We start from the raw sequence: 12,905 nt of genomic DNA on the forward strand, positions 1-12,905 counted from the left end.
GTATGGGGTAAAGTATTATTTTGAAGTAAGATTTTTTATTTTTTAAAAAAAGTCATTGTAATAAAAATGTTACTCTTAAAATGAAAGGACGTGGGTTGAAGCATCATTAAAATCACAGACTTGTAAGACTTATAAGCTAACACAAGCAGAATAAGGATTCTTAACGCACAATTATTTTTAGATACAAGGTGAAATTTTAGACTCCCTTATGCATCGGTGATACCACATTTATTTGAACGAGGTCTAAATCCTAAAATAAAAATTCAGTTTACTTGATCACTATGCTTACAACCTCTTTTTCAGTAAAGCTGAGAGTTTAACCTTGATCAAAATGAAATGCCTTTAAATAAAAAACAAAGCAATAAATGAATATGTGCATTGTAAATGAAGAAGTTATTCACTAGCCTTACTTTAAATTAAAAAAACAAACTTTTGTGAAATATTATGATTTCCCTTTTCATTCCAGGCTGTCCTTGCTGATCTTTCGACTCTGAAAGTTATGCCTCTTCTTCAGATTTTTCTCTTCGCCACTGGCTCTTGATACTTTCCACAGACACAGGGCTGCACTGCTAGATTTCAACAGATGCTAATAATAAGCTATGCAACACTTTCACCCAACTAAAGATTTAATAATTATGTTTTTGCAAAGAACTAAATATGCAGTTCTTACCTGGAAGCCCCTCCAAAGGCTGTTGCATATCACTTTATCACTGCTGCTTGCTGTTGTATTTTAGTCAAACTGCAATACCTGGATGTAATGCAAATAAAAAAAAAAAGTTTCCTTTAATGCATGCAGTATTAAGTGCAGGAAGAAGGGGAGAAAACCCATTAACTCTAAATCTCAGTGCTGCCTTTCTGCCATAAAGGTGGAAAGGATTTTTTTCAGTAATTATAATGTCATCCAATCAAATAATATTTCTTATAGTTCATCCTGCAATACTTGAAGAAAAGTATTTAAAATATTTAACTTTTAAAAATCTAATTACTATGAAAAATTGTAGCAATACTTCCCTCTCCTACCTTCCATATTATTTTTAGTGAACTAAGCTGTTTGTTTTAGTCAAACTAGAGGCTCATGCATTTTCAGAGAATTCCAGACAACGTGATAAAGGCATTATGTATTTTATAAGTAAAATACATAAATAAAGATCAAGGATCAAGAGGTTTTATATATTTTTTTGTAAGCTTAAAAATCAGCAAAACCTATTTTATTTTTGGAAATGAAATTACATTAAAGAGAGCTGGGAAAATGCCATATCACGTATCTTCCATTCTCTAAAAGCAGTTTATGTTCTTTGGTCCTTATCTGGGTATCCTCATACTTTCTCATAGATTTTCTCCGATTCTGCTATGAAAAGACACATTTGTCCGGGCACCAGCTTTTTCCAGAATCTGTTGAAGCCTGTCTATGCAGGAGCCAAAACAGTTGCCTGCAGATGACATCAAAACCTCCCCCTTCCCTCACCCCCAGCACGCCTTGAGGAGCTGAATGTGCTGCCTCGGCCAGTTTCCTCGCTCTCTTGGTCCAAGATCCTGTGTATCAGTTCGCTGTGTTCAAGCTCGTATTCCTGAGTGACAGGAGTCGTGCTGCTCTTTGGATAGATCGTCTTTCACTGGCGATGAGTCGTTTTTCCCTTTTCTCCGGGGATTCTAGTAAGCCTCCCTAAAAGCTGAATCGATTCTTAGATTATTCTAATTTAACCACATACAGCTGTCAACCAAGACTGGATATCAAGACATTCCTCACGGTAAAGATGTATAATTGATTTACATGTTTCAGCTAGTTTGTGTCCTTGGGTTCATTGAATTAAAGCAGTTCCAAGTGCTTTAAAGATGAAAGGAAAATCACCTTCAGCATGTCTTGTTCTATCATATATATTATTCAAATCATTTTTAAAATTTTTAAATTAAATACTATTAAACCCTATTTAAGTTAAATAGTATTTAGTTGCAATTCTTGATAGGGCCCCTAAAAGACACTGTTTATACAGACTTGCAGTGACAGATTGTGTAGATGATCCAGTTGGTTCCATACACACATATGTAGCATTCTTGGAGATTTGGTTGATGTCAGAAAGGATTTTAAAAATTGTTTCAAATCCGAATTTTTATTATTTGTTTGTTTGTTTATTTTTCCAGGGCATGGAAGATAATGGTGACCCAACTGGTCTTGCATGTAGCTATTTTCTGAATGTATGTTATATCTAAAGGTCAAACTGGATAATTTAACATACTTTATTTATTGTAGTAAAGATGGCTTTTTTTTTTTTTTTGGTTAAGGAGCTTCATTTGCATTTATACTGGAGCTTAATTCTTCCTGTTACTTAAAATAAAAATGTAAACATTCATCATGAATCTGTTGGCTATAAATCTGTTAAATGATTACCTATAATTCCTCTACAACCCTTCCATAAAGAACCTTATGGTTGGGAAGCAAAACAACTATCCTTTTGTAGTGAAATAAACTTGAATTCATAGAGTATAGTCAGTCAAAAAAATAAGGCAGTCAAGAGAAGTTCTCTACCTGAATGGCTTCCCCACTCCTTCCCATATTCAGTATCATACTGAGACTGCTCCAGGTGGAAATCTTTGACAGAACAAAGGAAATAAATGAAGTTTGCTGTCTTATCAGTCTATCATATGCGCCAGCCATATCACTTCACTGCTTCCTGATGTATTTGATGTTTCAAGGTTGACTGTGATTCAGCTCCCTAGGAAAGGTTTACTTCCAAGTTCATACTAAGGTTTTATCTGTGAGGGCTACTTCACAAGGGAAAGTCATTCCATAATGAATATGCATACATGAACCATGTCAGGTTCAGCCTGACACGGCACACGGCTTCCAAGCTAGCCGCCATTCCGCCTAGCTGATTTCAAACACGCCTAGGCAGTTTCCGTGCCTCAGGCGCAGGCAACCGAAAGAGGAAGCTGCAAAACGCAAGTGAACTGCCGACAGGTGGCGGCAATCAGCCCGCGGCAGGAATCAATTACTTTGCAACAAACGGGACTTCCCCCAGCCGCAGCCAACAATGAAGACGAAACACTTTGCCCATCAAGAGGAATCGTGAGTCAACCTCACGGGACCTGCCACACAAGTAAAGGAGCAGAAAACAAAGGACCCTGGCTGAACCTGCCATCGGCCTGGGGCGGGGAGAGTCGGGGGCGAGGGGCAAAGCAAGGATGGGCAAAGGCGGTCAGGAGTGGTCAGCAGGTGGGACTTGCGAACCCCGGAAACAGGGAAGCTATAAAATGCTATGTAACTTGTGCCAAGCCAACCCTGGCTTGTTGGTAACACATGCATTACACCTGAGTAAATTGCTTTCGTACGAGCCTGCGTCTCACAGAGTCTTTATTCAGCGCTGAATGCGGTGACTCTTACAAACCAACCCAATTAGGGCATCTGAGCTGCCACTGTTAGTTTATTTCAAAGTTTACACCATGCATTAGAATTCTTAATGTGACGGTCTTCTTAACTGTGTTCACAAACTAAGCAATCTGTTTATCCATGGGTTATTGAATAAACTAGAATTGGCTGGCTTGACAGCAAATACCGAGCCATATAAATCTTGATTTATAAATCAAAATGTGTTTCACGCAACACGCTAAGATAAAACCAGATAGTTACATTATGGCTTAATGATTGGGTTGCACATATTGCACTGAGTAGCTTACACTTAAATATAAAGTAATGAGGTTTTAATCTTCCCACCTATCAAGAATATATTATCTTTCAATCCTCAAAGCAAACTAGGGTATGAAAACAAACCTACAGGCAATGTTATTTTATTCCATATATGAATATCATTATGACAAATGTATGTGATCCAAAGATTGCAGGCATTTGTTCAGTGAGATCTTTGTATGTCTAATTGTTGTTAGTCTTAACAATATTTTAGGGTAGGGTCACTTTTGAAGCCTCAGCGGGCACTTTTTTGAGAAATGGCTTCTCCTTTGCCTTTGTTGTTATCGTAATGCTCTCTGTGGCGTTCTTTTTGAAAGCTCACCTGACATCATGTCTCACTGTAAAGAGATGAGAATTATCTTCTTGTTTTTTAACCAGGCAGGAAGGGTGCATTTTTATTTGATTCCTCTTTACCAAGTGCTACTGGAGAAAGTCACAGTCTGGGGAATACATACTCAAGTGGAAAAAACAGTTTACCGATCTCCTCTGAAAGGTACCAAACCACTGTAGCAACAAAAAAAAAGAAATGGTTGCTTGAATCTTACATTTGCCAAAGCTGCATACTTATTCCCATACAAGCTCCGAATTATCCCACTGCTTCAGATGATGGGACAGTGTGATTAATTGTCATGGATGTACACTTTGACAAATCTCGACGATAGGAATTGAATGATCCCCTGGCCCCCGTTCAGGCGTGGGCGTGCAGTGCAGCTGTCAGATCATTTGTCTAAAAAAGGATGGTGCAAGATGATGCTTGCCGGGGAAAAAGCTACCGACATGAAATTCTGCAGGTTGTAGCAGTACCTAGCTTATTTGGGGATTAGAAGCTAAGCACTGTGGGGTCTGGTCTTGGATGGAGCAGGGATTTTAGGGATGCAGGCTGGACTGGGAAAGTTGGAAAACACCTTGGATTAAGACCGTGGCTTCAGTGCTGCTGCCATGGAAGTGGCATGGAGGTGTCCATGATGCCAGTAGGAGCTTGATTCAGTCTGGCAAAGGTCCTGTGCCAGTTATCTTGCATCCTTCTGTCAGTAGAGGGACCAAATCTACGAAGGTTAGGATTGCTGTATGGTTAATAGTTAGGCAGAGTAGTACAACTGCAGCTGCAAAAGAAAAAAAAAGGCTTTCATCTACAATGCTGTAAAAAAGGACTGTGGCAATAGAATAATATTGTAGTCATGAGCTGTGTCTGAAAGTCATAATTAGGGGGAAAAAAGACTCAAAACATTGGAAGGGTGGTAACTCAGGAGGCTATTGGAACAGACTTTGTAGAGAGGGGATAAGAACTGGCGGTTGGCACACCCAGAAAGAAACTGGATACTGCAAATAGTTTCTCATTGTAATTTGCCTTTCCATGTGGGTGCGGAAAGGAAGAGATTGATTCTGCTTGAAGGAAAGGGCTGTAGTCAGAAGCCCCGCTGGCTATCTGAGCTAGCCATGCTGTTTTCTGGATGTCTGCCACTGTCCATTAAATTAATTTGTCCACTGGGGGCTGTGGTTCCTCGGAAAAGAATTTGAGAAACGATCCTCATAAACACTTGCTATGATTCCTACAGTTTTGTTTGCGTTTCACTGTGCAATTGGTGTGTGATGGTTAGCCAAGTTATTCATATAGACCAAAATGATAAAGTAGTATATATAGAACTTGCTTATCATTAAATGGAGCTTCCATAGCTCCAGACTCCTAGATGCTCTTGAAATGTTCTCCCCTTACTAGATGTGTATACAAAGAGGGCCGGTGGAATGCCGACTCGAAAGATTTCGGTCTCGTAGATCACGCTTTTTGCTCCGAATTACTGTGTGCAGCCAGAACCAAAGACAACATCAAAGAACATTTAGGATGAGAAGGCAAATGCTAGTGAAAACAATAGAATATGGTAGATATGTAGAACTTCTCATTAAAATACATTTTCACCGAATTTAAGAGAATTTGGGGGCTTGGGGAGATTCCCAAATATTCACCCTCTTTTGGATTTTCTGAAGTTTTATATATTTTTGCCACTGTATGTTACAGTAAGCATTCACGGGGGTCCTGCTGATACTTAAAAAGGGAGTCTGAGTGAACAGTAATGTTGGATGCTTGCTTCCTTTATTTCATGAACAGATATTAAAAGAGAGCGTCTCCATTTCTTCCTTCACTGACCAGATTAATGAGAGTAGTTTCACAAAACCATGAAGAAGGAAAACTTCTGAATGACAGCATAGAGGATTTTAAAATAGATGATAGAATGATGTGCCTGGCTGCTCAGTCTGTGTTCTTGATGAATTGTCTGATTCGCAGCTCTGAAAAGAAAAGATAGATTTTAGTATACTATTTTCCTAATTTCCCTTAGGGATCAGTTAGGGCCAATCAGCTAATTTATTACCCTTTCTTTTTTGTGTAGAGATAGTTGCTTATCTTCTATCATTGGGCTTTTGCATTGTTTATTCAGTTTTAATCCAATCGTGTAGTCAGAACTCCCAGAATGTGATGATAGATTCCCAATTCAGTTTCATCCTGAATAAAATCTAGGGCTATTACCCTGTTTGATCCAAAGTCTGGAACTGCTGTTGAATTTAAGCATCAGTGATTCTTCCCCCCCGCCCCCTCCCCCCCCCCCGTGCATCCAGGACATTTATGAATCTTCACTCAGGTCAGCAACATGGTCTGTTGAGATGGTTCTGCATAATTCTTTCTAATATTACTGAGGTATCACTCTGAGTCCTAGCCCACATTTCCACAGTCAGACCAATTCGAGGTGCGATCAGAGTCATGGAACGGATTAAGTTCGTAACCCGAGGTACCACTGTAATTTATTTGTTTATTCAATTATATGGCTGCCCAACGTGCCCAGGTGGTTTAATAAAATTAAAAACAATAATAAACAATAACAATAATAAAAGCAAAACATACATTCCAGGCTGTCAAAGACTTTCTGAAATGGGGACATCTAACATCCTGGCCCAAATACTCTTCTATATCTTTAACTGTATATTATATCCATCCATCCATCTATCCAACCATCCACCCATGTTCCTTGTTCCAATGTCTTTCTTAAATGCACAGGTGACTTCCTGGATACATCTGAACAGAGAATACATAGCAATTGTACATGGATGGCTACAAATTTCATGATTCAAATTGAGATAAACCCAGAGAAGAAGCATACAACTGATTTTATTCCACAAAGAAAGCCGGTTGATCAAGTCTGTGCTATGAGATTTTTTGAAAGTATTGGGCCAAACCAGTAGGATGCAAGTCTGTTAATTGTTATCAGATAGAAAATTGCTTAATATGAAAAATTTCTTCACAGAAATGCCACATGGATGTTCCTTGTTCACACTTACTGTTAAAAAATCAATAAAATGTTGATAGACAAATGCACATATGCAACATGCACCCAAGACAGCCTTTTGAGGAAAAAGGTGGTGGACCTTCTGTTACCCAACTCCCTCAAAGGCAGGTTCCTCTTCTTGTTAGTCACCTTCCACATGCTTGTGGTTTTTTCTTTTTATGCACATTTACACTTGAAAACAAGGGCTTTTCTATCATTGGTTGATTTCCTAGGAAGATATCAGGCTCTGTCCTCATTGTTAGGTGGATTGTTGGGAGTTATTATGAATTCTTACTACCTTGTTATGTTTTACTGTCCCATTTTTTTCACTACATTCTGAGGCGGTTCTTTATTTATTTTGCCCATCCCATAGGCTGGTATCTGCTGACAAAGACCTCATGCTGAATTCCTGTAGCCCCTCTTGCGTTTGATTGGTTTATTCTTCTGGTCCATGAACTGGAATTGGAAGCGTAGTGTTAAGGACAGACCTTACATCACAGATTGTTGATACTTTATACAGGGCTTGACATCTCTCTGTGTTCTTGTCTATTGAACTTTGTTTTTGTTATTCATATTATCCTTTTATCCCTCCAGTGTTTTCCTAGCCTTAATATGACCATCTCAACAATTCTGAGACATTCTTCTATTATATACTAAAATGGGGTATGCTAATTCAGGACTTTGCCTGGATGTAATTTAAGTTGGAGTCATATACGCAGTACATATAGGCCTATGTAAGTTGTCACAACGCTATTATCCCAAAGCCCAAGGATTGTTTTGATTGCAGGGGGAAATTACACATATGCAGACACACACACACACACCCCGCCCATTCTCATTCTCATTCTCATTCTCATTGGAAATACACTGGCCAAAGAAATGTTGAACTTCACTTGGTTCATGGTGCACAGTTTAATTTTGGAGATATTGTGAATTGTAGTTTGAGCTCAAGTGTCATGTTGGGTCTGTGTCCTTCAGCTCACTTGATCAGATGTTTAATGACTCATTTGATAGCAATCCATGAAAATGTCTTCAAGAGTCTGTGCTTGGCAGTACTGAAGCATTGCGCCTGTGCATGAGTCCAAATATCTGGCTGTTGTCATCTGGTCTACAAAATGTGAAGGTAATGACCGCATAAGGCCTAGAAACTTCTTAATCAGAGGAACTACTAGAGAAATGCTCCTTGATTCATAATGGTTGAGCCTTTGAGCAGGATGAACTGCTCCTATCGGTAATCCAAATAATTGTAACCCGACAGTGTTACAGAGAATAATACATTGCATTTTTTCCCTATACTGGAAGTTCTGTCTCTTTAGAGGAAAGTAACAAAAGGTCGGTGCTTATTTTTGCAGTTTTGTTTATCTAATTAGCCTACTGATTACTACAGTGTTTCTTAGGTGACAGCTTGGTCAGTGTCAATTTATACATTGTTACCCTCAACGTTAAACAACTTTTATAGCCATAAGCATTTACCCTCACCTACACACTAGTGATGGAAAGCAGTAGCTAGCTCAGGATGGGGTGTTGCTTGTGTAAAAAGAGGAAGCAATTGCGGTGGGAATCTTTAGAATGAATTTTGGGTCCTTGATTTCCTAAACATAATGAAGATCCCCCTATATTTATTCCAAATTTAAACTAAACACCATAGGGATTTGGGGGGAAAAGGATGGGTTCAATACTTGCAGTTGGATATACAAAAGAGTGGAGTCCTTGGGGTTCTCTGAGCTTGGTTGTTTTCTTGCAAACATTTTGTTATCTGGCTAGGTGAAGATGTTACCTAGCCAGGTAATGAAACGTTTGCAAGAAAACAACCAAGCTCAGAGAACCCCAAGGATTCCACAGTTCAACCCTGAGGTACACATATTCACTTTTATTGGTGATACAAAAGAGTAAATCGCTAATAAATAAACATACTTGGGATTCTTCCTCGTCTCCTCCTCCTCCTCCTCCTCCTCCTCCTTAATATCTCATTAGAATTCAAGGAACAAATAGTCTGTCCCTCTTTTAGTGGGTCAAGTTAATTTATAATAATCAAAATTTAATGAGAGGAGCCTGAAAGGTATCATAAGGAGAAGTGGTTAGCAGAGAAAGAGCACAACTGTTCCATTTTTTAATGGCATGAACCTGCTATAATTCAGATGACATGTTTTTCAGTCCGTATCTAAAAGCACTTATAGGGTATCTTTTAAAGCAAAGATGGAGAAGGAATGACCATCTAAAAGCTGATGAGTCCAGCTGAGAACTGTAGAAGTAGCAGTCTGGTGATGTTTGCAAAACCACCAAGTTCCCCCTTATTTTATAGCTTGCTTGGGTGAAGTGGATTGGATTGTCTCCATATTTTCTTCTAAAACTCTGGATTTCTGTGATGTTAGGACATTCCATTAATATTTGAGCAGATACAGTATCCAAGGCCACAGGAAATAACTCTTGTTTTAAACTCTCATGATGGAACGTAGGGAGTTTTGCAATCCTGACAGAAACAGAAATAGTAAGGAATAAAAGCATACAAGTAACCTCTTTGAATCAATTAAACGTTTGAATAAAATACAGATACAAAAAAATATGCAGTTATTTCCTAAAAGGCAGATATTAATTGTTTGACGCTGGGAGAGGTAATTTTAGGGGTGAGGCCAAATAAAGCAATTAAAATGTATTGTCGGTGAAACAAAATCTTCATTACCCCAGCATTTTAAAAAAGACTGCGGGATGGAAAGCGTTAATGCTAAAATGGGGGGAAAAAATCCAAAGCAGTGTCTAGTAATTCCACTGATCACACAATGTAAGGACTTTGTAACTTTACTGGAATTAGGACATAGCTATTCTTGATTATTGCCTGCAAAAAAAAACAAAAAAAAAACAACCCTAAAACAAAGGCACGGTGCAAAACTTGTTGTTTGGCGTCAATCAGTGTTTTGTATTCATATCACAAACATTTCATTCTGGGGGAATCAACTCTGCATAACAGGATATTGTGTGCTGGGGGCTCATAGGCTCCAACCATTTATTAAGAACCCCTCCCCCCAAAGACTGATCAGCATGTCCCCTCTAAATTCACAATCCTAAAGGAACAGAAGAGGAAGGCTATTCCCTTCCTCACCCCTATGTTTTTGGATTATTGGCCAGTAAAACCAGATGAAAGACGACTGAATCCAGATGATGTCAATCTCAGAATTTCCTGTGGTAAAATTATGGCTCTTCCAGCAAAAATATACTTTTCATGATAAACTTGAAGATTCATCTAGACCATTCTTGCCAAAGCTGGTCATTTGCACGATGAAATGCAGTTGCCTTGTTTCTTAGTAGCGTGTTGGTTTCCTTCTTTTGACAAATACCCTTTTTTTTACTCGTGAGATACAGCATCACTGGAGTGGTCTGGCAACCTCAGCCTTACTGTAGGATACCTTTTGCTTCTAGGGGAAAAAAATGGAGGCAATCCTGGTCAGGTCCATCTTTAGCAGAGCATATGTGTGCAGGCAAAACCACAGGCTTCATGGCCAGAGTTTATTCAGGAAGGTGCTCTGATGAAAACCTGACGCTTTCCCTGCTTTCTGTCCTCATGGGAGGAAAAGCAGAAGAAAAGAAGGGAAGTCTGATAGAGGTGGAAAGCCTAAGAGTTCAAATTTTCCAACCAATGGAAAGCAGAGATAGAGACGAACCAAAGGGGAAGAAACCCCTTGCTTGCTGTCTCTGCTTTTAAGGCCACTAATGGTAAGGAGGATAAAAGATTCAAAGAAGTGATGCTTCTGGAGTTGCTGGTCCAACAACCTTGATCTAAGCAGCCTTATCTTGCAGTTCTGTATACTGCAAAGTATTGGATCTTTCACTGCTTGATTTGTCTCTCTGGCCTATGGGGAGATGTGGGTTGGAGGTATCTTTCTCAATTCAGTAGATAGTCCTTGAAATGATATAAGCAACATCCCTTGGGTGAATTAAGTTGTGTTGTTGTTTCCTTATATTTTTTCTGAACTTTAGATTTCCAGGATGTTAGGACATTCCACTAATATCTGAGCAGTTACAGTATCCAAGACAACAGGATTGGTGTCATCTGGACTCAGTCATCTTGCACCTGGTTTTATTGGCAATTAATTTAAATACATGGATCATTTCCCTGCTCCTTTAGGACTGTAGGAATCTACAGTGGTCTTGCTGTTGATTGCCTACTTGTTTCCCCTTCTTGAGACGATAGCATGCTTCTTCCCTGTTTCTGGCCTATCGACCAATTTTACTGATAGGCAAGGGAGCAGTTGCAAAATCAAAGCAGTGGCAAAGTAGTCCTGGCTTTGTGGAGCCCCAAGAGGCAACAGCAGCCTGAATATGTCATGTATGGGTTCACATGGCCTAATAAATCATGAACAACACCAGTGCTGGGATCATACAATAAGCCAGCTAGGTTAAAGTGAAGCTAGCTAAATTGTGTTGTGATGGCCAGTACAGTAGTGGGAGAACACAAGTGTTCTACCAAATGGGGTGAGGGAAGAACATGGTTTTTTAGTGTGCAGTTACTATTTTTGGAAGTTGTCTGCATGTGTGAAGGAAGGTATGCAATTATGGAATTGCATAATAGTAGAAACCACCCACGACAGTCAATCTTGCAACACCTTGATTGCCATGTAGATTCCAGAGTGACGATGTTAGGAGGAAAGAGTCAATATCCAAGTAAGGAAGGCTACATCATGAACTAGCCATTCAGCACCTACCAAATATAAACACACAAACCTGTGAGGACATGTTTTGTTGGCATACAGCAATGACAGGTGGGATAATTGATCATTATGCCGGTAATTCATTAGATGATCAAAATAAGAGCATGAGGGCGCTCTAAATCACAATTGAGGAAAGACTCAGAAAGTCAGGAGATGCACGAAGGCACGCAATCCTTCCAATGGTTTCAGATGTGACTGTTGACACATTTGACAAGCTTTTGTTCACTATAAAGCTTCGCTCTTTGCCCTTAGCAACACCTCCATGTTTACTCAGATGTACTGAAGGATTCAAATTGTACACATGCATTGAAATATTGATTTCTAGTTCATTGATATTAAAGCGAAAGTTAGCCAGAGGAAAAACTGGTCTTGCAGTGTCCTTCCCAGGAAATGCAATTTTTTCCTGCATTTTATTTTCACATTACAGTGGGATTTTTTCCTTAGCCTCAGCATTCAGCATCAGAGACATTATGTATTTATTTTTAATTCAAGATGCTTAGAACGTGTTCCTTAGCAGCATAACACAAAGTCACTTTAAACGATATGCATTCTGATATCTTACTCCGCAATGAGGAGGCTTAGGAAGGTATAAAACAGAAGAGGCAAACTTGCAACAATAATTTTATACCATTTGTGTCCATGGGATGCAGCTCTGTGTGGGCTAAACATTTATATTTTGTGGATGCATGTAAGTGAATTTTATCCCAATAGGGAAGGCATTGAGAGTACCTCAAAAATCCTCTGTATACTAGATCATAAGGATCATTACAGTTTGGGGAATTGTAATCCTAATCTCAGATAAGGCTGAGATTTGTACTTCTCACTTTGTTCCTATGCCTTTTTAAAAAGACTCTCATGTACATTGTATGGCGAGTACTAATATTCATTAAAAGTACGAAGAACAAGGGAGAATCTCATGAATATATACATCTGTTTATGACATACAAACATCTCAACTTATTATACAAAAGATGCTACAGTACAATTTTCAATGTACCATTCAGTTTATTTATTGGATTTTTATTCCCCTCTCCTTTATTTTGTACAAGTCAAGGGGGGGGGGTGTACATAATGTTCCTTCCTCCTCCTCCTCCCCCTGCAACAATAACCCTCCCAGCTGGGTTGTTCTGGGGGAAAATGCCCAAATTGACTTGGCTGGCTTCCATGACTAAGAGAGGATTTGAATGCACATGGCTGGAGTGCATT

The 12,905-nt window shown here is 39.1% G+C and overlaps 1 protein-coding gene across 11 annotated transcripts in view; it reads left to right on the forward strand.

The window, feature by feature from the left end:
- The window catches only part of TBC1D19 (TBC1 domain family member 19), a 90,830-nt gene extending 87,549 nt beyond the window's left edge, over positions 1–3,281 (forward strand). For 3 of the 11 annotated variants that reach the window (XM_088131422.1, XM_088131421.1, XM_088131420.1), the window contains 2 exons: positions 467–495; positions 1,331–3,261. In XM_088131422.1, coding sequence (XP_087987548.1) covers positions 467–495; positions 1,331–1,481 — 180 coding nt within the window. In that variant the 3' untranslated portion in view covers positions 1,482–3,261. Of the gene's footprint in view, positions 1–466 lie in introns of all 11 variants that reach the window. The other 8 variants (XM_025165838.2, XM_007426859.4, XM_088131415.1 and 5 more) reach the window with 7 other exon arrangements.
- The last annotated feature ends 9,624 nt before the right edge of the window (positions 3,282–12,905 follow it).

The sequence above is a fragment of the Python bivittatus genome, unplaced genomic scaffold, assembly GCF_059951505.1.
Source record: "Python bivittatus isolate LINGU-HERP-01145 unplaced genomic scaffold, Pbiv_v1 ctg000960_np1212, whole genome shotgun sequence".
In the NCBI taxonomy this organism is placed as follows: domain Eukaryota; kingdom Metazoa; phylum Chordata; class Lepidosauria; order Squamata; family Pythonidae; genus Python; species Python bivittatus.